This window comes from Artibeus jamaicensis, unplaced genomic scaffold, assembly GCF_021234435.1.
Source record: "Artibeus jamaicensis isolate MK-2021 breed Jamaican fruit bat unplaced genomic scaffold, CSHL_Jam_final contig_387, whole genome shotgun sequence".
Lineage (NCBI taxonomy): Eukaryota > Metazoa > Chordata > Mammalia > Chiroptera > Phyllostomidae > Artibeus > Artibeus jamaicensis.
Window position 1 is genome coordinate 25,819,504 of NW_026521812.1, and position 26,340 is coordinate 25,845,843.

Consider the following 26,340-nt stretch of genomic DNA (forward strand, 5'->3'; position numbering starts at 1 on the left):
ATAAACATTTTGTTTCCTTTTCACAAAACCTATGGCATTGAGAGATGTCTTTCCAATTGGCGGCAGACAGAACAGCCCAGTAGATATTAGTATACCGTCCTTGAGAGGGGCCCTCCGTTCTTTAGCAGTTTTTGGCATCCTTAGGTGGGCCAGATATTGCCCCCCCTCGGACCTCTTGTTCTGTAACAGTATGATGCCCACCACTGAGCCATATCAGTCAGGGCTCCTCTGAAATTTTAAGAAAATATTTTAAATGTGGAGGATTTAATTTTTTTTAGCTTACTTGGTTTTTTTTAGAGAGACGGGAGGAGAGGGAGAAAGAGAGAGAAACATCAATGAGAGAGAGAAACACTGATCGGGTTGCCAAGCAGTTGTCTCTCCTGCACATGCAGCCTGGGAGGAACCTGCAGCCTTGGCATGTGCCCTGACCAGGAGACCAACTGGCAACCTTCCACTTTGTGGGATGATGCCCAACCAACTGAACCACACTGGTCAGGACGAAATGCTGAAGATTTAAAATAAAACAAGATGACAAGTGATATTGAGCAACAACTGGACACTAAATTCAGTACCATTTTGAGATAAGATTAAAAATAATCCCACTTACTTTTGTAAACAGTTTATGTAAGATTAAGGTAAAGTCTTTAAAATTATTTTATATTTTTTGCCACAAAGACATAAATCTTCACAAAATGTGTTCTATTATATAAGCATTAGAATTGCATGTATAGTAGAATTAAACAAGTAAGTTCTCTTGAGTAACAGAACCAAACTTTGAATTTATAAAATATTTTAGTTGCATAAAATAAAAACTTAAATATTTAATTTTTGAACTTAAAAATACCAGAAATCAGATTAAACTTTCTCATTTAAAAACACTTCCAGAGAAAAGATACTCTTTTCAACAGAGAGCATTTGAACAATTCACATTATTCACAGGCAAAAGTAAAGTGAACTTCAACCTAAAACTTTACACCTCATATACAAAAGCAAACTCTAACTAGATTGTAGATGTAGAGGTAAAATGTAAAACTATAAAACTACAAGAAGAAAACATGGGGAGAAAAATCTCAGTGATCTAGGGTTAAGCAAAGATTTCTTAAACAAAGTAACACACATATATAAAATATTTATAAATGTCTATATCAAAATTTAAAACTTCTCTTCTGTGAGAGATGCTTCAGAGATTGCAAAGGCAAGCCACAAATTAAAAAAAAACCCTGCAAATCATATACCTGACAAAGGACTTCTACCTGTAATTATATAGAGAGCTCTCAAAATGCAGTAATAAGAAAACAAATAATCTGGTAATGGGCAAAAAGTATGAATAGACATTTCACCAAAGAAAGTAAAAAGATGACACAAAAACATAAAAAGAAGCTCAAGATTGATAGCTATTAGGGAAATAAAAATTAAAGCCATGATAAGATATCTACTGTAGGAGACCATTCTGCGTGGCGTGGGCCCAGCTCCCACTCGGAGATGCACAGGACCCGAGCCCATGGATAGGTTCTCCCATGGGGAATCAGGCCTGCAATGTGCCTAGGCCACTTTGAATCTTGCTTTTTGCTAAAAACTCCCTCACCTGGATTTGTGGCAAACATTAACTGCAAAATAACTTCCTAAAATCCATGCTAAACCTTCCAAGGACAAGTGTAACCAGTTCAAGCACTTTTACCTTTTCATTTGTAAATATCCTTCTGTGATGTGATTAGCATCACTGGCTCCTCTGTTTTCTGTAAAAGGTAACCACCTAAAGTGAACCTATGCATAGTCAATGAGGACCACCATGTTCTAATGTGCTGAGAAACCCAATAAAGGCCGATCACTGCAAGAGCCAAGGCTTTTGCTCCCCTTGAGAGAAAAGCCATGTTTTCCCTTTTCCTCTACCAGACTCGGTAGTCCGTGTGAATGTCTCATTTTATCCATAATGACATGGACACTGTGGGCCCATGTCCGCATCAATCTACCTATTAGAATAGTTAAAATAAAAAAAATACTGTCAATACCAAATGCTGTCAATGATGTATAGCAGCTAGAGATCTCATATATTGTTGGTGGGACTTTGAAACAATATAATCACTCTGGAAAAAATGCTGGCAGCTTCTCATTAAGTGAAATATATACCCATGACCATATTATCCATCAATCCTACTCTGAGATGAAGACTTATATTACACGAAAAGTGGCACCTAAGTGTTTGTGCTAGCTCTATTTATAATTGCCAAACTGTAAATGCCCAAATGCCTGCCCTTTAATAGATAAATGGATAAGCAGTGTTATATTCAAATAACAGAATACTACTAAGCAATTAAAAAGGAATAAACTACTAATACACTCAAAAGCTTTGATGAATTTCAAAGCCATTATGCTGAGTGAAGAAAGCCATTTTCAAATGGCTACATACTAAGCCCAAAGTTACTAGAAGGAAGGAAATAACAAAGATGAGAGTGAAAGAAGTGAAATGGACTAAAAAAATAGAAAAGACCGAAGAAACTAAAAACTACTACTGTAAAAAGATAAACAAAGTAGATAAACTTTTAACTAGACTTACTAAGAAAAAGAAAGGACTTGAATAAATAAAATTAGAAATTAAAGGAAACATTACACAATAAGGAAATTACACAGTAAGGAAACTGACGCAATGGAAATAGCGAATTATAATAACCACTATGAAAAATTATATACCAACAAGTTGGACAACCTAAAATAAATGGGTAAGTTCCTAAAAACATACAACCTATCAACCTATCATAAATAGAAAATCTGAGCACACCAATTACTTACTAGTCAGATTGAATTGGTAATCAAAAACGTCTCAACAAAGTCCAGCACCACATGCTTTCATTGGCGCATTCTACCAAAACTTTGAAAAATTAATACCAATACTCTCAAAGTCTTCCAAGAAACAGAAGTGGAGGCAACATTTCCAAATTCACTTTATGAGGCCCATACTACCCTGACAGCAAAACCAGCAAGAACATAACAAGAACAAAAATTAAAGATCAATATCCCTGATGAACTGGAATGCAACGTTCCCAACAAAATACTGGCAAACCAAATTCAACAATACAATAAAAGGATCATACACCATGATCAAGTGGGATTTATTTCAGAGATAAAAGGATGGTTCAACATCTGCAAGTCAATTAATTAACATTAACAAAATGAAGGATAAAATCATATCATTTCAGATGCAAAAAATACTTCTGACAATTAACATCCATTTATGATAAGAATTCTCAATGAAGTGGGTACAGAGGGAATGTGCCTCAACCTGAGAGTCACATATGACAAGCCCACAGCTCACTTCACACAAGAGACTTTAGCTTTTCCTCTGAGATCAGAAACAAGACAAAGAGGCCCACTCTCACCACTTTTATTCAACATAGTACTAGAAGTCCTAGCTAGGACAGTTATGTAGGAAAAAGAAATAAAAGTTAACAAACTGGAAAGGAAGAAGTAAAATTGTCTCTATTTGCAGATGACATGATATTATATACAGAAGCCTCCAAAGACTCAGCAAAAACTGTTAGAACTAATAAATGAATTCAGTAAATTTGGAGGATATAAAAATTAATACTCAAAAATCAGTTGATTTCTATACATAAACAAAAACCAACAGAAAGAGAAATTAAGAAAATCTCATTACAAATGCATAAAAAACAATACAATACCTAGGAATAAATTTAACAAAAAAGGATGAAAAACTGAGCCCCGGCTGGTGTGGCTCAGGGGACTAAGTGCCGGCCTGGGAACCAAAAGATTGAGGGTTCCATTCTCAGTCTAGAGCACATGCCTGGGTTGCGGGCCAGGTTCCAAGTAGGGGGCACTTGAGAGACAACCCCACACTTATGTTTCCCTTTCTCCCATCCCCTCTCTAAAAATAAGTAAATAAAATCTATTTTTAAAAAAGGTGTAACTGAAAAAAGCAACTGTTTAAAAAAAAAGGTGAAAAAAATGAGACACCGAGACACTGATGAACAAACTTGAAGAAAATACAAATAAATGGAAAAGTATTTCATGCTCATGAATTGGAAGAATTAACATTATTAAAATGTCCATACCACAAAAGTGATCTACGGATGCAACGCAGTTACTATCAAAATTCCAATGGCGTTTTCCACAAAAATAGTATCCTAATTTTTTTATGGAACCACAAAAGACTTCAAGTATCCAAAGCAGTTTGATGAAAGCAAAGTTAGAGGCATCATGCTTCCTGATTTCAAATTGTATTACAGAACTATACTAATTAAAACAGTATGGTACTGGCATAAAAACAGACACACGGATCAGTGGAACAGTAAAGAGATAAAAAATACACCTATGGTCAATTAACTTACTAAAAAGCAGCTGGTCTCTTCAATAAATCTGCTGGAAAACTAGACAGCCACAAGCAAAAGAATGAAATTGAGCCACTATTTTACACTATACACAAATACCAGCTCAAAATGGATTAAAGACTTAAATTTAAGACCCAAAACCATAAAACTCCAAGAAGAAAACATAAGGGGTAAACTTCTTGACACAGCTTTGGCATTGATTTTTTTATTTGACCACAAAAGCAAACACATCAAAGCAAACAAACAAACAAAAAACCCAAGTGAAATATATCAAACTATAAAGCTTTTGGCACAGCAAAGTAAACCATTAACAAATTGATTTGAAATCATATATCTGATAAGGGGTTAGGACCCAATACATACAGGGTCTGGCACAGATAATGCCTCTTTTTTTATTACAAGCTTTTTCATAACAATATTACAAGCATGTAGTTCTGTAACATAACAATATCACACTGTAACATAACAATAGCACGCCATATGACATTTTAGGTGAAATGTTCAAATTAAAACAATAAATTGCTATACCCATATCACTACCCTACTAACCACACTCAAGTAGGCATTACTTCTGCAAGATCCTGTATATAAGGAAATCATACAAACCAGTAACAAAATAAACCAGACCTAAAATGACCCATTTTCCAAAAATGTATGTATAAAGATTCACTGTGGTGTTACTGATAAAATTCAAAAGACCAGAAATAGCCTAAGTATCCATAAACATAACCATGTTTAAATTAAGAGCATTCCCACTGTGGGAGTCTATGCAGGTGCTAACAATTGACATGAAATGTTCCATGATATATTGTTAAGTAAAAAAGAAATGCAAGTTTCAAAAAAATTGCATAAAATTTTTGATACCCACCTCTTGTTAGGATTTCAAGTGGGTTTTTCCTAAATTCTTTAGTTTGTTTATATTTCTTTAGTTTATTTATATTATTTGAATTTTCTATATGAGTTATCTATTAAAAAGCGTGTTTTCATTTGAAAAATCAGGTGAGGTATGGGGATGTACAGAAAGGCACTGCTGTCTGTTGAAAACTCCAACCTTACCTGTGGTCTCACAACAGTCTAATGAAAATGCTGGTGGGCAATGCCCATTCAGTGCTCAACGCTGAGTGCTCAGTTCAGTGTTTCTGCATAGTTCAAACTGCCAGACAGCCTATATTGCTGATGAATTCTATTCAGCTACAGAGTGGTAGCATTTTAATTTTGCTAGACTATATAAGGTCTGATAACATAATAATATAAATTTTCAAAAGTCTTTCCCAAATGCAATAAACTCACAAACTAAAAACTTAAAGTGATTACCTACCTATCTCCCTTTGGTTTTCTTTTTTGTAGTGTCTTCCCTTTGGGTCTTCTTTCACTTCCTAAACAGGGGGTCCCACCAGGTCCTGTTACCCGTATTGATTCAAGGCCTTTGGAAGATTTTTTAAATGTGAATTCCACCGGTTCTCCTTCTTTTAGGCTTCTAAATCCTTCCATGAATAATTTGCTCTGTAAAGAGCAGGGAAGAGAAGGGAAGAGAAAGAGACATCATGATTATCAATGCTTTATAAATTAATTCTGTCATTTAAAGATTAACATAGAAGATATTCTTTGTTATCCATTACTAAGTATAAGGTCCTTTTTTGTTTAAGTTCAATGAAGGTTATACCATTTTAAAGTTTCCTGTTACAATGCTGTCATTGTAAACTAATACTATTTTTTAAAGACAATTTGGCAATGCTTACAAAAATTTAAATGTTCATATTCTTTGACACAGCAATTCCACTTCAATGACTCTGTCACAGATATACACAAAGGTTCTAAAAACCCTATATCAAAATTTACCACAGCACTTTCTTATAAAAAAAGATTATAATTACTCTAATGTCCATCATTGGTAAACTAAATAAATTATGGCAGAGCTACAGAATATAACACTGTCAAGCTATTAAAAGAAGATCTACATGTAGATCTGGGAAGATAAACATATAACCTTGTGATTTTAAAAATTAAGGTTAAAGAAGAGTATATTTACCATAATGTCATTTATGTCAAGAAGTTCTTAAAGTTACATGTTTGTTATGTAGAGACGGGGTCTAGAAGAACAGACAACAAATCATAAACAGCCATTTTATGGGAAAGTGGGAAGGCTTTTCCTTCCCATTTTCACATGATTGTACTCAATACACATGATTGTACTGTGTGAGCTTTTTATAATTTGAAAGGAAATAGATTTTTATAACTTGAAAGACAGTTGATTTTGGGGTAGGCATACATTTTCTTTTTACTTTTTAAATTTAATCTTTATTGTATTTTTTCCATTACTATTTAGTCCCCTCATACCCTCCTTTCCTCAGCAATCACCGCCACACTGTTGTCCACATCCGTGAGTGCTTTTTCCTTTTTGCTCAATCCCTCCACCCCTTACCACTCACCCTAGTAGCTTTCCTTCCCTCTCTATGAAAGATGGTTGATTTTTGCAAAAGTTTCCTGATTACCAAAGTGTAACCTTGTGGTTATGAATATGAGCTGCCTCTTTGGATTTTACTCTTTTTGTCAGAGTAAATGTGCCAATTAAAAATATACTAAAAATAATTAAAAATCATTAGTTTATTTTCCCAAGCCCCTTGTGTATATTTTACAAATTTAATTTGGAATATCATGTAGTGTTAAGAGAGTTTTTTTGAAATCAGAGACAAAGGAAGCAAAATGAAATATGGTAGAAAAACTTGGCTCAAGTCCAGTTCTCTAAGTAAATGGGTATGCAGCTTTGAATGAGTCATTTGGTCTCTTTTCCACTTATCTGTCAATTTAAGGGACTTGAATTTCCCCACGTGTGTTCTGAGGAACAGTGATTGCAAAAAAAGGCTCCACAAAGAAAGCATTCTGTAGTCAAACATGAACAGGGACCAAAGAAACCTGAAACTTATTTATAAAAAAATGTGTATTTATTCTTACATGTTTAAACTTCAGTCATCTTCAAAGTAATCTCCATTTGACGCAATACACCAATTGAGAAATTTTTTCCACTACTCAGAACAGTTTTTGAACTTGCTGATTTTGATGCCTTTCAGTGCTTCTGCCATTTTTGGTTTTACTGCTTCCACACTGGCAAAAAGTTTCCCTTTGAGGACTTTTTTCATCCGGGTAAACAATAACAAAAAGTCACTCAGTGCGAGATCTGGTATATAGGGAGTGTGGGGCAGGTCTGATTGTAAATCATCCACCATGAAATGGGCAAACGCATTGAAAGAGTCTTCAAAAAAAATTCAGTGAAGCTGAACTCAGCCTCTCACACCACCACCAGCTGGTACAGTGATACAGATGGGTTCCTAGAACACTCACATAGCAATGGAAGCCTATATTACAAGGTGCTGGCCCTCCAGAAGATAATTCTGTTTTTTTTTGGGGGGTCACCCCCCTTTTAAGTTTGTGAAATACTATACAATGTATTGTTTTCTCTTGGTTGTCCTATTAAAGTTTCTGAGATGCCCTACCCTTCCCCACCACCACTGAAATAAAAATCTTATTTAACTGTGTTTAACCTAGCAATTTCCCAATATAACTGATGCCAGAGTCCTTTCTTTATAAGCACAGATGACTGGTCTATTTAAAGAAATACTCAACCAGAAAATCCACACCTTTCCCAAGTCTATGGTTCAAAAGGCAGTTAAATAATTACATATAACCAAATAATTCCTTGGAACAAATAAAAACAACACTTCAAGATTCAATGCAAAAGGAGACTAGTCATTGTGAAGGTAATATGATACATGAAAACAGGGTTTTCAACCTGTTTAGTGCAGGTTATCTGACACTGCGAAATCCTTCATGTGGAAGTCTGCAACTGGCAGTACCATTTCTGCTGTCTGATGCTATGAAGAAACCAGAAGAAAACACAAGCCACAACTGCCTACATGCTTTAAAATAAGAATGACTATTGTTTTAAATAACAACTATTTAAAATAAGAACAACTATTATTTTAAACGTTTTTAAAAACATTTCCAAATCTTCCATTTTTCCCCCCAAGCTTTCTCCTTACTAACTGTAAGGACTTTGTTTTGATTCGTCTCTCACTCCCCACTCAAGATAGTGCAGATTAGCAAATCAGATGAAGTGGAGCATAGGTCAACTACTGCAATTAAGAGAATGGAACAGGTTTACTTAGAGTTATCATATGTTCATATATTTCATTTCTGCAGTAAAAACTCCATCACTCACTTAGTTCCTCCTCATTTCTAGTGTCCAGAGGCATTATTACCAACTTAATTTGATTTCATTTTCCATTATTACAATTTTTGATAGGTATCATTTATAAGTAAACTTATAATTGATCATTTAGATAGGATCTTTCAAATCTAAAGCACAGGGTCCAGCACAAATAGTGCACCTGCCTTATTACAAAATAATAAGCATGTAATCCTGTAACATAATAATACCACATTTAAGCATACCATATGACATTTTAGGTGAAATGTTCAAATTAAAACTATAAATTATTACACAGATATTATTAACCTACCAACTACACTCAAGCAGGCCTTACTTCTGCCGGACCCTGTACATTTCCACTGCTTATGCATCACTAAATTCTATATATTCTTGTGATATTCTGAAAGAATACTTTTAAAATTCTATCATACACTTGTCCTTCCCCAAATTACTATATAAGGTAATTTAAATGTATAATACTTCACACAAAAATATATGATTTCCTAGCTATTCATTATGCTGCATGGTTTGTGAATGACGATATATAATGGCACTGCAAGAAAAAGATGATTCACACAGAATATTCTATTACATCCAAAATTGCTGCTACATAGGTGGGAAAGATCTGTTGAAAGATGGGAAGGAATTAGCTCATTATATTTCTTTAAATTTTTTTACTGTTGGATTTTAGACAGAGAAAGAAAGGGAAAGAGAGAGAAACACCAATCTGTTGTTCCATCTATTTATACATTCATTGGTTGATTCTTGTTTGTGCCCTGACCAGGGATCCAACCCACAACCTTGTATCAGGACCATGCTCTAACTGAGCTACTTGGCTAGGGCTTATTATATTTCTTCACAAAAATCAACTTCTTTCCTTGACTTGACAATTTTTATTAAAGGTAACTCCATTTTTTTGTCACAATGGGTCCAATCCTTAATTTTACACAAACCATGTATTGAACCTTGTACATTCTATTATCTTCATTTCTTTCATTCACCCCAACTATTTCATTGGGTTATTAATGCCCCACTTCAAGTTCTAACTCTCTCCGTCTTGGGTAAGTGTGATAGTTTCTTCATTAACATTTTAAGTCTCCTCCCTATTCTAGAGTCTTCCACACCTGCATATTCTCTCCAAGTTAATCTTATCCAGTCACTTCCCTGTCTCAAAAATCTACAATACCTTTCTGTAGGTTGTAGGTGAGACCACTCATAGCCTAAGGCAAATAATGTGGAGCCCTTCCTTCTCTCAGATCTGAAATAACTGGGCGACTGGTGAAATATTGGATCCGACACACAAACAATTCTAACAATTAGGAGGCTGCTGGCCCAAGAGCTGGCTCCTTACCAATCAATCTTAAATCATTCCTACCCCTTATTCATACATCCGAAGGGTCAACTAAGATTCACAAAACTTGCAGCATAATGAAGAAAGACCAAGATAAATGCAGGAACAAAAGAAATTTTATATACCATCCAATTAGTATCTTCAGAGATAGATGAGACAAATATGACATCAATAAAAACAAGAACAAAAACAACCAAAGAATTTAAAAAAACACTCTTAGAAAGTTAAAAATGATTGTTAAAATTAAGTGGGTTGGAAGTAAAAGGTTAGAAAATCTCTCAGGACATAGAGAACAGATCCTCCACCCCAACCAAAGTAATATATGTTACATAGACAGAAAAGGTAAGGAGTGGAGGATGAATACAAAAGAATAAATATCCAACTTTAACTAGCATTCCTGGAAGAGAGAACACAGAAAAGAACATGAAGAAAAATTACTGAGTGACTACTGTACGAAAATTTCCCAGAGCTAAAGGGAGTAGTACCAAGGAGAGGCCTAGCCCGGGCAGAAGGCAGGACAGAGGCTGTCACACATGAGGTATATTTTCTCATGAAGACAGGACAGGACTTGAATGGAGACTGAAGGTAGTAATACATACTGAGCTACTGGTGTAACCATATGCTTGTGCAGCTGGATGTTTGAGGATAGCGAGTAGTTTAGTCAAGTGTATTACTGTGATCGGGTAACCAAAAATGAGGCTGGAAAATGTAAGTTAGAGCCTAATGATAGAAAATGTTGACTGGCATCTTAATTTTACTCTGTCTAAAATAAAGTTGACCGACATCATAGTTTTATTCTGTCTAAAATGAAGACCTAATGATACTTTTTTTTGCTGTTGAGGCAGGAGATAGTCACAAGGGAGTAAACTCCAGAGGAGTCCCAGGACTAAGACAAAAGATATCAGTACAAAACAGAAACTGTGTTCTAAGACCCTTTCCTCAAGAAGGAAGAAACTCCTAAGGTGCCTCAGGGCTAAGACCAAGGACGTCCACACAGGGCAGAGATCCTGTTCTAAGACTGGTTGTTCCACTTCTGGAAAAGCACCGAATCACAGTGAATCATGACCATACCCGTGCAGAAGACGCTACATGACCCCTGCTTCGTTATAACAGCATTATAATAAATTAGCATCGTGGGATCCTCCTGCCCTGGGGGCCAATCAAGGAAAATCATGGCAGACCCCATGTGCAGCAGCTTAAAAGTAATATAGCTGCTTGCACATGCACACAATAAAAGCCCACCAAAACTAGCCAGGAAATAGCCACCCTATACAAACAGATTCCCTCTGGCCACTGAGGGTCAATCTCTGCTCAGAATTGGCCCACTCCCATGTTCTGTGGAGTGTACTACTGCTTAATAAATCTGGTCTCTCTTTCTGCTATAAATTCTCTGTGTTCAGTTCAATTCTTTCTCTGAGATCACTAAGAACCTGGTTACCTGTGCCCACCTGCGACACTTTTAGAAGTAGCAAGATCAAATCTGTGTTTTAAAAATATAGTTTCTTTGGCAATAATGTGTGTCTGTGTGGAAAGGAATGTATGTGGGCATACTTGTTAAAGGTGCTGTCATAGTCTTAGCAAGATCGTTAAAACTACACTAAAAAAAACAAAAGGAGGAATTGGTTTTGCAAAACACTTTAGGAGTCATACATACCACTTGCTGTAAATTATTACTTGCCCCTTAATAGGACAAAAGTCCTCTTTTCAGGCCCTCCTTGCCAGAGCTAGCCAAACCCCATAAAGCATGACTGACCCTAATTGTTTTATGAGTCCTTATCCTCAGGACTGGAGAATTACTGGAAGCGCCCTGAAGGCTCAGAGGCTCCAGGAGCCTACTTACGAAACAGGACATACCAGACCACAGTGGTTTACTAAACAGGACATACCAGAGCACAGTGACTTACGAAAGAGGACAGACCAGACCACAGCAACAGGACCCTGCTCCCAAAGATAACATGAGACAAGCTGCAGCCTGTACAAGACCCGCTGAAACATCCTGCTCTACAACCACCCCAGTCACCTCATAAAACCTCAAAGCCCCCCAGGGCTGGTGCATATCTCCGCACCCACCCCTTTTCCCTCCCTTGGGAAAGTAAAATGAAACTTTGCTGTCTGCATTTTCTTCCCTCTGTAAATTCTTCCACAGCCTGTGTCATCAATGCCCCAACACCCCATGTAACAATTTATTGTTAAAACGAATAGTTGTGTCAGAGTAACACAAATACATCTTTGTAAGACTACTCCAAGAGCTTCAGCACAGAAGGACCACCTCACTCAGTCAGCTGGAAGACAACTAACTCTAAAACTCAAATTTGGCTTTTTTTTTTACCACCACTTCTTGAACAAGTTAATATCTTGATAGTTGACTTTCTCTAATGGTAACAACAATAAATTTTAGTGTTTCTCTCCATTACTAGAAAGTATACTGAAAATATAATTTAAAAGTAAATTGCATTAGAATTTCAGTCCAAGAAAGCTAGGTGACATGTTAGAAAAAACATATTTCTGGAATAACAGATAATTTTAATAGGCAGAGAAGCTGAAAAAACTTAATGAAAACTCAAATATATTTTATTTCTTTTCAATGTTTTTATGAGGCAAAGACTAATTTTTTCTAAGGTATCAGTGACAAATCTATAATTAATGAAGGGGAGTTAATTATTACACAATATGCAATAGTAGAGATATCACATATGCATGAGTAATGGTTAACACTCTTAAGGAATATATGCTTTAAAAAAAAAGATTTTATTTATTTAATTTTACAGAGAAAGGGGAAGGAAGGTAGAAAGAGAGGGAAAGAAACAAGGATCAGCTGCAACCTGACTGGCCAGGGACCAAACCCACAATCCAGGCATGTGACCTGACCAAGAATCAAACTGGTGACCTTTTGCTTTGTGGGATGGTGCTCAACCAACTGAGCCACAGCAGTCAGGATAGCTTTTGACCTATTTTGACCTGTGTATGTGGACCTAGATGGAAATAAATGGATAGCACTGGTTTTTTTTTTTTTGTCAATGCTAAAGTGTAAGGGGATTTCACTTTACACATTTTTAATATTTCCCAATTTACTGAAGAAAAGCAACATTTTAGTTCTTAACTCAAATCCTTTAAGAAAACAGAAGCTAAAAAATGTGCTGGCATTGTAGAAGTCAATGTTTATAAAGTTTTACTTAGATAGCTACGATCCAGTTTAACCCCTGTCAAATCATTAAATTCCATATGAATAGGGTCAAAAACAATGATTTTTTTTTTTACCTATCTTGAAATATTTTCCTTGAAATTAAAGAAACCCTTTAAATAAGTCCTTCCATCTGTCCTGTACTTCAAAATTGGGAAGAACAAACTAAAATGGGCAAAAGTACTAGAAAGGCATTTTTAAAGGCATAATGTGAAAGCACACAAAGTTTAAAGCTGAATTTGAATCCTATGTTTGAATCCTGATCCTACTACTTAAAACCTCAAACTGAATGATGACAGACATGTTAAAAAAACCTTTAACTCTTCTTATCTATCAACTGGCAATAATATCTTCTAGGAATTAAAAAAATATCAAAGTATAGTAACTGTTAGATTCCAAATAATTGATGTAAAATGCCAAGAACAGTGTTTAGCACACTGAATAGTAAGTCAATAAATAGTTAATACTATTTTTTATAAGTATCCAGCCTGCTCCTCTCCCTGTTGACATAAGTGTGGGACTGGTAGGAGAAAACAAGCAGGTATCAGGAACCTATTCATCAACAGGCACCATGCTGACTGCTTTCACTACACTTATCTCTACCCCTGTCTGCCATTACTGAGTTTCAATTTAAACATTATCTCATTTTCAAAGCCTTTCATGACATTCTAGAGCAAATAAAGGTACTCCTTTTCCAGAGTTCCCATTATACATGGCAAGCAGGACCATTACAACACTTACCATATTGCATTATAACATGTATTTCCTATAAGGCTACAAACTTCCTGAAAAGAGAATATCTTAATTATATATATATATCCCCATGCCTTAAATTCATCTTTGAAACACAGCAGGGTGCTCAATATCATTTTGAGGCAGAGGGGGAGAATCAGGGTGGTGGAGATCAAGGAAAACTGTAGTTGTTGCTTTCTGTTAGACAAGAAAATGCAGAGACCCAAGGTCATTCCTGATGAATAAATAGTACAGCCAGGAATCAAAGCAGATCCTTCTCACCAAAAGCCTTTGTATATATACCATGATGCTGAGTATAATGTTCTCCAGGAGATATCAATTGTCCCTCAACACCATAATCACGATGTTAAGCTTTACAATTTTCAAGCTACAGGCCTCCAGTAGACTTTCTGATTCAATTGATGCTCATCTTTTATCCCTTAACTTTTTAAATTTTTTTCTGTAAAGATTTTTAGATGATACATTGACCTTTAGGAAGTCAATCCTTTAATGGTAGAACATCTTATTTTATTGGCTCTTTATGAAAATAAAAAAAACATTTAATAGATAATGGCTGAATTTTAAAAAACTAAATCCCTATCAAATCAAAGCTTCTGAGATATTCATGTTTCATGAAACTGAAAGATATTTAAAGTAGATCTTATAAAATACACCTCAACATCTCAATGGTGCTGTAACAACATCTCAGTGTGGCCAAATGGTAGCCACAGTCCTTCCACTTTTTACAAATATTAACTCAGAATGAATCACAGACCTAATTTTATAATGCAAAACTATAAAGCTCCTAGAAGATAACATTTAAAAAAATCTAAGTGACCTAGGGTACAGCAAACAAAATTTTTTTCAAATTAAAAACCAGTGGATGAATTAAAATGAAATTTCAAAAATATATTAACATGGTAAAAATGGAAGAAAAGAGGAACAATGAAAGAACCCAAATGGCACAGACAAAAAATAGCAAAGTGGTAAATCAAACCATGTAAATACATTAAGCATAAACAAATAAACATTACAAATAAAATGCAAGATCTGATCATGTGAAGTTTATAAGAGAGCCCTTTTAACTATAAAGATACAGAGATTAAAAATAAGATGTATTACCATTAAAATAAGCAAGAAAAAGGCTACAGTTATATTGACAAGATTTAGTAAAAACAGACTTCAAAACAAAGTATTATTAGAAATAAAGAAGAGCATTTCAGAATAAAATTTAAAACCTCATTAAGACACAGTATTCATAAATGTGTATGTGTCTAGTAACATAGTTTTGAGATGCCTAAGTCAACAATTGACAGAATAATATATGAGAAAAGTTGATAAATCCTAATCACAGCTGAAATAGTTGGGAAGATTTTTTATATACCACCCTCAGCAGTTGATAACACTAGAAAAAAATCACACAGGACATAAGATCTTTAAAAATTCTATCAAACACTTTGCTCTAATTTACATACATATTAAATGCCCAACAACTGTAAAATACAACTCTTTGCAATTCTACATGGTTTATTCACCAAAATAAACTATAAGCTGGGCTATAAAAGAAAGTGTCAATACATTTCAGAAGATTTGACAAAATATGGTATTTGATCAAACAGAATTAAAATAGAAACTAATACCAGTAAGATAAGTAGGTAAATTATTACAAATATTTATAATTTAAAAATGTACTTTGATTAACCTGATAAAGAAGAAATCATGGGGAATTTTAAAAAATGTTTTGATTGATGATGAAAAATAGAGCATATCAAAACTTGTTATATGTGGCTAAAACCATCCATAAAGAAAAATTTGCATGTTTAAATAGTTATATTAAAAAAAAAACAAGTCATATGTCAATACCATATGAAGCTAGAAAAAAAAAAGCAAAACAAACCTGAAGTTAGTGAATGGGAAAAAAGAATAAGAGAATAAATAAAAAAATAATCAAGAGACAGAGAGAGAGAGAGAGAGAACTAAGAAAGCAGAAAGTCAGTGCTTTCAACAAAATTGATAAACTCCTAGGTAGTCAAACAAAAGAAAAAAAGACACAAGTTGGGGGGGGTGGGGAGGGAGGTGGGATAAGTGGAAGAGGGCAAAGGCAGAAAGATTGGAACAACTGTAATAATTTTTTAAAATTTAAAAAACCACAGGTTATCAAAATCAGGAATGAAATAGGGCCTATTACTACCAATCCTACAGATCTTAAAAGGATAATAAAGGACTACTAATAAAAGATTGCGAAAAAATAACAACTTAGAAGAAAAGGACAATCCTTTGAAAAGTTAAGACCAAAACAGCATAAGATGAGACACAGAACAACTGAAGAAAAAATAAAGGTCAACTAAAACTTTCAGCAAACCAGGAATAGAAGCAAACACTCAGTCCACTAAATGTCATATGTGAAAATCCTAAAGCTAAATCAAACTTGATGAAATACTGAACACTCCTCAGGTTGGAAATAAGGCAAGAATGCTCAGTCTCATCATCCCTATTCAACAATGTGCCAGAGATTCTAGACACAGCAAAAAAGGAGGAGAGGGTGCTGAGAGGCAGAAATATTAAAAAAGAAGTAAACCTGTCTCTATAGATAACATGAATGGTTATGCAGATAGAATAACTTAAAGAAACTTAAATGCAACCATGGGAACTGTAAGTGAACTCAGTTTCATGTAAAAACTTAAAAACACCACTTACGCAAAAAGTTATTAAATAAAAGAGATCTATAATGAAAACTACAAAACATCATTGAGAGGAATTGAAAGAGTTAAATACATAGGATAATATACCATGTTCATGGATTGGCTGGTATAATATTAAGGTACAAATTCTCCCCAGTTTGATTTATAAATTCAACAAAATCCCAACCATAATTCCATCATGTTTTTTGTACAAAATGAGAAGTTGATTCCAGAATTTATATAGAAATTAAGAGGTTCTGTAGTATACAAAACAATACTACAAAGGAAAAACTAAGCTCTAGGACTTACACGATCTCACTACAAAATTTAGCATACAGCTACTGCAAGCAAGAAAAAGTCTGGTGAATGAATCAATGAATACATCAAAGTAACAGAACAGAGCCCAGAAGTAGACTCATGCTTATGTAGTCATCTGACCTCTGACAAAAGTACCAAAGCAAGCCAAGGAAAGAAAAAAATGTCTTTTCAATAAAATGGTACTCAAGCTATTTGAAATCTTTATTCAAAAATGAACTTCAATCCCTATCCCATCCCAAGAAGAGAAATTAATTTTACACGGATCACATATCTAGTCAAAAAATGAAAACCATAAAGCTTTTAGCAGAAAATTTAGTAAAATAGCTTTGAGACTTGAGGAGAAGCAAAGGTTTCTCAGGTCACAAGAAGCAGTAACATAATCAACCTTCATCAAAATTAACATCTTCACATCAAAGACATGGTTATGAAAACAAATAGGAAAGACAGATACATAAGACCAGGCATGCTTGCCTTTTACTCTGAAAGGAAAACACAGTGTTCCAAAACAGTGTAGAACAGAGGAGATCAGCACCTCAATCATAAGACATGCAGCAAGCTGAGCGAGAGACCCAACAATATTATGTGAAAGTGGCTTTACACAAAATTGAGCACATACTGTGTGATTCCATTTACTTGAACTTTTAGATCAGACAAAACTAATCTAGGACAGGAAAAAACTAGAATAGCTGTTGCCTATGGGTGAGTGCCTGTGTGGACTGACCGAGGAGGGACATGAGGGATCTTTCTGAAGTGGAGATAATGTTCTATGTTATTGGGAGGAGTTCAGGGGAGAAAGTATACACATTTGTCAAAGTTCTTGAATGCACACTTTTAACAATTTGTGCATTTCACTGTGTATCAATTTTACTTAAAAAAGATATTCAAGTTACTGATATTCATGCTAAAAGATTTGGGGGAGACTGTACTGATGTCTACAACTTCTGAAATGCATCAAAAAGACAGATTAATGGGCCCATAGAGGGGTAACAGATGTAGAGTTATATGAGAAAACACATATAGGAAAACATTAATTCTATAGTTTAGATGTTGGGTATAATGGTATTTATTGCTAAAATTCAAATTCTTTGTTTTAAATTTTTCATTTCAAAATACTGGAAAATATATCTTTGATGTGGAGATACTTTCTGGGTGAGATATATCTTGGTACGCTTAAATTTAAATTTTAAAAAAGCAATAACTTGGTATTAAAATTATTATCATTATTATATTTATAAAATATTTAGTAAGACCAGTGTGTACATGGCACTATATTGGACATTAGCAGCAAAGTTTAGAAAATCGTATTCTAGTGACTTACAATCTGACATCATATGTTTCCTGTATAACTGAAAAAGCAGAGAAGGTGAATGGGGGACAGGCAGGAGAGGGAGAGACAGAGGTGTGTGACTAAGAAGTACTACAATGGGCTATTACTCAGCCATAAGAAAGTAATGAAATCTTGCCATCTGCTACAACATGGATGAACCAAGAAGGTATTATGTGGTGACATGTATTGGAGAAAGACAAATACCATAAAATTTCACTTACATGTGGAATGTGAAGAACAAAATAAAAGAACTAACAAAACAGAAACACACTCACAGATACAAAGAAAAAATTGATGGTTGCCAGATGGGAGGGGCTTTGGGAGAATGGGTGAAAAGGTGAAAGGTATTAAGTAGTATAAATTGGCAATTTAAAAAAATAATGTATGATGTCAGATGAGGTATTCAGTTTGTAAGGTATATAAATGTCTAATCACTATTGTCGTACACCTGTAACTAAAATATTGTATGTCAACTGTAATTGAAAAACAGATTTTAAAAAAGAAGTAACGCACAATGACATACATGAAACTGAGGATAAGTGAACAGAAGCACTTTGGAGTGAATTTGTAGGATTGTTTTCAGACTGTCCACTCTCAGCTGCCGGGCTGATGCCTGAGTTTGAATGGCAGCAGGAAGATGATTGAGAGAACACATGGGAGCATAGATCAAGAAACGAAAGAGAACAGAGATCCAGAGATCCTATTCTTTACAGCACATTTTCTGAGAGGAGTTACACTTGATCCTTTCCTACAATGCAGTTTCTGCCCTACGTGTGAAGCGGATTTGGCTTTGAGAACAGTATGACATTCATCCATGTTATAATGATCATTGATGGGGATAGGTAATAGGAAAGATGAATCAATGAGAAGTGTGTCCACTTTCCCTTTAAAGCTGAGGGGAAAAGGAGGAACTTCTCAAGCTGCACAAGTAATGACAAAAATTCCACACTTATCTTTTTGGCTGTATACCAACAAACAAAACCTCAGCTTTTCACAGTCTCCCCTCCTCACTCCCATCTGAAGCCCTTTCAAAGAGTGATTTTTAAACTGTGCTATTTTTAAAACTCTGAAGTTCAGAGAAATGCTTCAGTGATCTACAATAATTGATTTGAATTTCTATTTTTAAATGTTTTTACATCTTAAAATCTGTAACACAGAGCAGTTATATTACACTCTAACTTACATCAGTTTAATCCCTAACATATTACTTGGTACCACTAGGGTTGCACATATTTTGTTTGTTTGCAGATCTCACAATAATTTGTATTAGTATCTTTCAATGCATGTATTAAAAGTCGTGCTTTTGGTTTGTAATACTACATACAGCTCTGTATTGCTTTCATTAAAATTTCTGGCTTGTTCACCGCCACTCACAAAAAGTCAAAGGAGTGCAGTTACCCCCTGACCAGCGTGGCTCAGTTGGTTGGGTGTCATCGTGAAAAATGAAAAGTCACTGGTTCGATTCCCAATCAGGGCACATGTGTAAGTTACAGGTTGAGTCCCTGGATGGGGTGCATACTAAAGGCAACCAATCAAAGTTTCTCTTTCACACTGATGTTTCTCTCTCTTCCCCCTGCCCCTCTCACTAAAAAATAACAAATTTTAAAAAGAGTGTAATTACTACTAGAGCACATGTGATATACACAAAATGGCAAGATTTAAACACATAATGTAATTGTTTATTAACAAGTGAACATATAACATGCTTTATCATCATAACTTGAGAGTTCTTCTTACCTGAATATCAGTGTGTGTGAAATGAAAATAACTACCTTTAAAAACCAGAAGAAGTTTTCTATTTCTTTATTAAAAGCAGAGCATAAAAGAAAATGTGTCAAGTTGTTAGCGTGAAGACAGAACAAGTTACATTATACTAACAATAGCAAATTCTTCCACTGTATCCACTATGCAAATAGTGACCAAAACTTTCAATGAAATCATTATTCAAAGGCAAGCAAGTATTATGACATTATTTGATGTTGCGGTATTCCTTGTGGAAAATAAAAATTGTCCAACATATATGAGCTTCAAATAATGAAATTCAGGAAAATGTATGGTTGCTGTTAAGAGACAGTGTCATTTTCAAATACAGAATGAAAATAAGTCTGTTAATTTATTTTTAGTGTAAAGTGACCAAATTAGTGAATGGCAAAACAAACTGAAAATTATATCATTAAAAATAACCTACTAAATTGAAAATGAGGGAAAAACACATTGGCAGAGGAAAAGCGTACTAATTTAGCAGTGTAGTGTTACAATGTAACTAAGCTTATGTGATGTCAATGATAAAATTAAAACAAAGTTTGAATATAAAACTTTGAACTAAAAATTTGTAACTAGAGCTAATATAAAATAGAAATAAAACTTTATGACAGAAAGGTCTTGACATTTTTTAAATGACAGCATAGAATTACATGATTAAAAATATTTTAAAATATACATGTTTATTTTTACCATATAATCTCACCTATAAGTGGAACCTAACCAACAAAATAAACAAGCAAGAAAAATATAACCAGAGACACTGAAATTAAGAACAAACTGACAGTAACCAGAGGGGAGGTGGGAGGGAAGGAATGGGGAAAGGTTTTCAGGAACAACTACAAAGGACACACAGACAAAACCAAAGGGGGTGTAAGATTGAGGGTGGGAGGTGGGGATGGCTGGGGTGGGGGGGGAGTAGTGAGGGAGAAATGGAGACAACTGTACTTGAACAACAATAAAAAGTGTAAAAAATAAAATAAAATACACATGTTTATTTTCTACCAAGAAAGAATATTTAAGTCAGCTCAGGAATCTGGTCATTTAAGACCTCAAAATTGGGCATTTATAATTCAAGAGAACAAGCAATTGTTAAATATTGTCAGTTATTCAACATAGAATCAAAAATGTACTACAATTCTTTCAAGCTTCTGAATCTGTCTTTTCTTTTATAATGAGACTGCTATTGAGATTAATAGCTCCTATATTTTATGGAATATTAATGTCTATTTTCACTACATTTACTGTACATAGAAATTTTGAACAAGTTGTCAAGGGTGAGTGGCAGTTTTCAAATCATATAATCACAGAAGTTGAAGCTGGGAGGGAGCTTAGACATCTCACCCTTAGAAGACACATATGTTGTAAAATCCATTAAGAGAGCAAAAGCATAAAGAAATCACAGAACACGCATAAGTGGAATGCCATTGGTAGCCATTATGACTATTACAGATATTCTGGTTACCCTCTTCTTCGGGGCAAATAGCAAGTTGTGCTTCACTATTGCCTTTTAAATTAGGCATGCCCACATGACTTGCTTTCGACAATGAAATATGAGTGAAAGTGGCTTGGATATTTTGGAATCGAAGCTTTCAGACCCACTACACAATCTGCCTTATCCTCCTCTCAGCAACCACGGAAGAGTGTTGCATGATGGAGCCTCTGCTGGACTGCAGACCACACTGTACAAGCAGTGTCAGAGGGACAGACTGTCACTGTGTAGCCACTGAAAACGTGAGCTTGTTTGTTAGCAAAACATAACCCAGGCTGTCCTGAGTTGTACCAAAATGGGAATCTAGAAGTGAGTTGTGGTCATAACAAAAACCTACAATTTTGGCATTATAAGTTGGCAAGTAGGAGGAAAGAAAATTATACTGGATGGCAATCCATACCATTGCAGATTTTTGGTGTCAAAGCTTGTGTAAACCTGTCATATAACAAAATGTCCACCCCGGCTGGTGTGACTCAGTGGATTGAGTGCAGGCCTGCAAACCAAAGGGGTGCCAGTTCGATTCCCAGTGAGGGCACATGCCTGGGTTGCAGGCCAGGTCCCCAGTTGGGGGCACATCAGGGGCAACCACACATTGATGTGTCTCTCCCTCTCTTTCTCCTTCCCTTCCCCTCTCTCTAGAGAAAAATAAATAAAATCTTAAAAACAAACCAAAACAAAACAAAATGTCCTTGTCACCCATAAAAATGTACAGCCAAGAATGACTACATTCTTGGAAAAGAATGTAAAATAAAGCAAAACAAATAAACAAACAAATAAAAACCTGGTGGGTACAAGGCAATGTTGGGAAAGGTACCTTAAAAATTCACAATAAACATCCTCAAACAGAGAAGATTACATTGTACTTATAAAACAAATTTGGGACACTCCTGAAAACAAAAAAAGATCTCTTGGACATTGCATACATTATTAAAGAAACTAAAAACTCAACAGAAGCATTGTAAAACTGATTAGATAGTCCAAAAACAGCACAAGGAAAAAAATAATGAGAGTGAAAAGCTTAAAATAAAATATACCATCTACCTAAAAAAGTAGCAAAAAGAAGGAACTAAGGAAGGAGGAGAGGACTTTATTGAGGATAGTTTCAAGTACAAAAAATGTGTTTCCCCATTAAAAGGATTCAAGTCATTAAAAAAACATAATTAAAAATCCTGCACACATCACAACCCAGGTTGGGCTTGGGGGCTCAGGGGAAGGATGTAAAAGCTTCTCAGAAGAAAGAAAAACAAAGGTGGGGTATTATAAAAAGGAATAAGAAACAAAATGGTACCTGACTTCTCAACAGCAACTATAGACACTAGAAGATAATAAATGTTTTCAAAATTCTGGGAGATAAGTTATTGCCACATGAATTCTATACCCAGCCAAACTACTAGATATATAGCCTTGAAAACTTTACCTCCTTTGTATTCCTTCTCAGAAAGCAATTTAAGGATGTATTCCATCAAAACAGGGGAGAAAAACCAAGAAAGATGAAGACATGAGATCCAGAAATAGTAAAGAGGTAAAGGAAATTCCCAAGAGGAGTAAAGGAAAGCACTGGACAATAACTACCCAGCTGGCCCACAGAGAAGTTCGTTTACTTTTTTCTTTTATTGATTCTAGAGAAATGGGAAGGGAGGGAGAAAGAGAGGAGAGAAACATCAATGCAAAAGAAAAACATCAATTGTTTGCACTTGCATCAATTAGAAACCAAATCCATAACCCAGGCATACACCCTGACCAGAATCAAACCTTTGACTTTCCAGTTTGCAGGACTATGCCACACTGGCCGGGCCTAGAATAAAGTTTAGATTGGAGCAAGAGTCCAAGGGAGAAAATAACTGGCAGATGATGTGAGACGTTTGAAAGCACTGAGTAAGTTTCCAGTTCTGCTGAATATTTTGGAAACATATTAATGATACAAATCTAGAAAATTAAGAAGAAAAAAATCCTAACTCTAGCCCTGACCAATGTGGCCCAGTTGCTTGGTTATTGTCCAGGAAAGATAAATGTCACCAGTTTGATTCCCAGACAGGGCACATGCCTCAGTTGTGGGTTTAGTCCCTGGTTGGGGCACACACTAGAGCCAACTAATCAAAGTTTCTCTCTAACACAGATGTTTCTCTTCCTCTCTTTCTTTTTCCCTCGCCCCATGCCCCTCTCACTAAATATAAATAACATCTGTTTTTAAAGAAAAAAAAAGCATTCACACTACAATATGTCAGATAAATGTCTTTCAAAAAACAACTCTAAAAGCTGTTAAAAAAGAAAAAGAAAAGCAATCACTGTGTACTGTGATTTGATTTAGTCAAAATGTGCTAATTTTTTTAAAAATAATAAGTGAAGGGGTAAAGAACCAAGCCTTTATCTTTTGTTGTAGAAAGTCTATAGATAATACCTGGAGAGAAAAAGAAATAGCCATATAAAACACATCAGCAAATAGCAGAAGAAACAGCTAGATAATTTTAATTTGGTTTCCTGCATTAAAAGAAATATTATGGGGAGAAAAGGACCATAGAATTAATTTTCCTTTTTCCTTTCTAAGCCTTATAGAACTTATTTGGTTTTTTAACTATAACTAGTAATTTGGTCAAATTAAACTTAAAAAACAAAATCAGAGACAGAAAGAGATCTAAACTCACCATCTCCACTGCTTCCTCAATCATTTATTCCTCAGTCCTTGGTAAAGTGACCTCTGTCTAAACTCTAAGGAAATGTTCTTAGGTCACCCTGTGACCTTTTACATGCAGATGCAGTGGACTAGTCAGTCTTTATCATATCTGTCAGCCTTATAGCATTTGACATTAACCACTCCCTCACTGCCCCTGGTATCTGGAACCCAAGGGCCTAATTTTCTTCCTTTACGCTGGTGGTCACTTCCTTATGCCTCTGGTCACCCATAAGTTCATCTTCCTTGACTTTTAAATTATCATTCTTTCCTAGTATTCTGGCTTGGCCTTCTCACTATCGCTGCTTTCCCTGGGGTATCTGCTGTGTTCCCTTAGTTTCAACTACTACTTGTACAATAACTTCCATTATAGTATCTCCAGTGCAGACTTTTCTACATGTATGCTCCAGCCTCATCTAACACAATTCTCCCTTATGACATCTAAAATGTAACTCATATCTATACTAATAATTAACACATATAGTACTTACTTACAAGGAACTATTCTAAGCATTTTATATATATCAACTCATATGTAAATTAAGCTAATGAAAGAAATCAAAGCATGAAAAGACTAAGTAACATGTCCAGGGTCACAAGGCTAATAAATGGCAAAGCCAGGGGTTTAAACCAGGCAGTGCAGCCTGGCTTCAAAATATACCCCCTTACACATCACACTATTAACTCACTAGTCACTTCTAAATGTGCTCCTGACCCAGTGAAAAGTCATCAACCTGATGTCAGACAGAAACCTTCTTCTCCCTCAACCCCATTTCAACTAGTCACCAAGTTCAGTTAATACTGATTTTACTTCCTTAACATGTGTAAAATCTGCTCCCTTTATTCCATCTTCCTAATACAAATCTTCGTTTCTCAGTTAAACTGAAACAACAGCTTCCTACAGGTCTCTGCTTTTAATCCATTCTCCACATTGCTACTAGAGTGAACATACTAAGGTACAAATCTGCTCAGTTTTCGACGTGTTCCCACGGCACACTGAAACGTGAAGTTTGAACTTTGTAGTGCATACTTCCTAGTCTCTGCTAATATTTCTATCCTTAACTCTTCCATTCCTTCTCTGTGCTTTAGCTACATACCTTGCATGCCGGTGTCTGCACATGCTTCTCACCCTGCCCAGAATACCACTACTCCCTCTCTGCTTTGGCTAGAATCAGTTAAGAAGCCTTCCTTTCTGTTTTTGTGATACCTGATACACCTCTATGACAGTTGGTCCTACCTATTATTATAATAATGTCTTTCTGAAGTGGCTACAAACTCCAGGATATATCACTTCACTCCATCCTTTCAACAGGAAACTGCAGCAAGATAGGCCATGTAACTTAATCAAGGTTACACAACTAGTGATTTGAGGAAATGCTATCTATTCCAGATTTTCCTGACTCCAATGCTAATGAAGGTTTTTATGCAGAAGGACTGAACATGATGAAAGCAATATTTATGATAAGCTGCTACAACTTTAGATGAACAGAGTCCTTCTCATATTCCTGGGCAGTGGGTTAGTGGTTTGCACAGCTAACTGATCTGTCTTAAAATAACCATGAATAAAGGCAGGGTTCTCTTATCGACTTCATCAATACCTCCTTTTCTCTTTGGATTACCTCCTCCACTCCAAACTACAGCTCTTTTATAAAAGTTGTATCTAAAGGAACAAAACTTCCCCAATTAACTATTATAATAAGAAATGTCTAAAATTTTTTCATTTTAAACCTACAATTTAGAGATGAAGAAACTGAATAAATTCCAAATTAACTTTAGGAAAGCAAATGCTCAAAGTCTTATCACTAGTTAATGGCAAAGTTGGGATGAGATCAAGTTTCCTGTCTTCTAAGTTAATGTTCTTTTTTAGTACCTGTTTCCTACAAGCCCAACTTTATAGTATTTTACAGTTTAACATAGTAAATCTCTATTACTGATGAACTTGAATGCAACTTTCCTCAAAAAGTTAACAGGCAAATCTGTCGTTGTAAAGTACTGTCAAAGTACAGGAACAGCATCTGCACAATTTGAAAAACATGATGGTTTCTCTTCGATAAACTTACATTTTGAAAGCCATAGATAAGACAGCATCATGAGCTCCTCAAAAGATATATACTCTACATGAGTGTTTACCAAAAGAATGTGATGAATGACAGAAATGTTCTGTATTTGTGCTAACATGGTAGCTACTAACTGACCATGTGTGGCTACTGAGCCCTACAAATATGTTAGTGCAACTGAAGAACCAAATTTTTAATTAACTTAAATTTAAATTACCACAC

The 26,340-nt window shown here is 35.2% G+C and overlaps 1 protein-coding gene across 3 annotated transcripts in view; it reads right to left on the bottom strand.

Annotated features, from left to right (window-relative positions):
• The window catches only part of LIN28B (lin-28 homolog B), a 115,905-nt gene that overhangs the window by 41,858 nt on the left and 47,707 nt on the right, over window positions 1–26,340 (bottom strand). For all 3 annotated transcript variants that reach the window (XM_053664920.1, XM_037158975.2, XM_053664921.1), the window contains one exon: window positions 5,662–5,846. In XM_053664920.1, coding sequence (XP_053520895.1) covers window positions 5,662–5,846 — 185 coding nt within the window. The remainder of the gene's footprint in view (window positions 1–5,661; window positions 5,847–26,340) is intronic.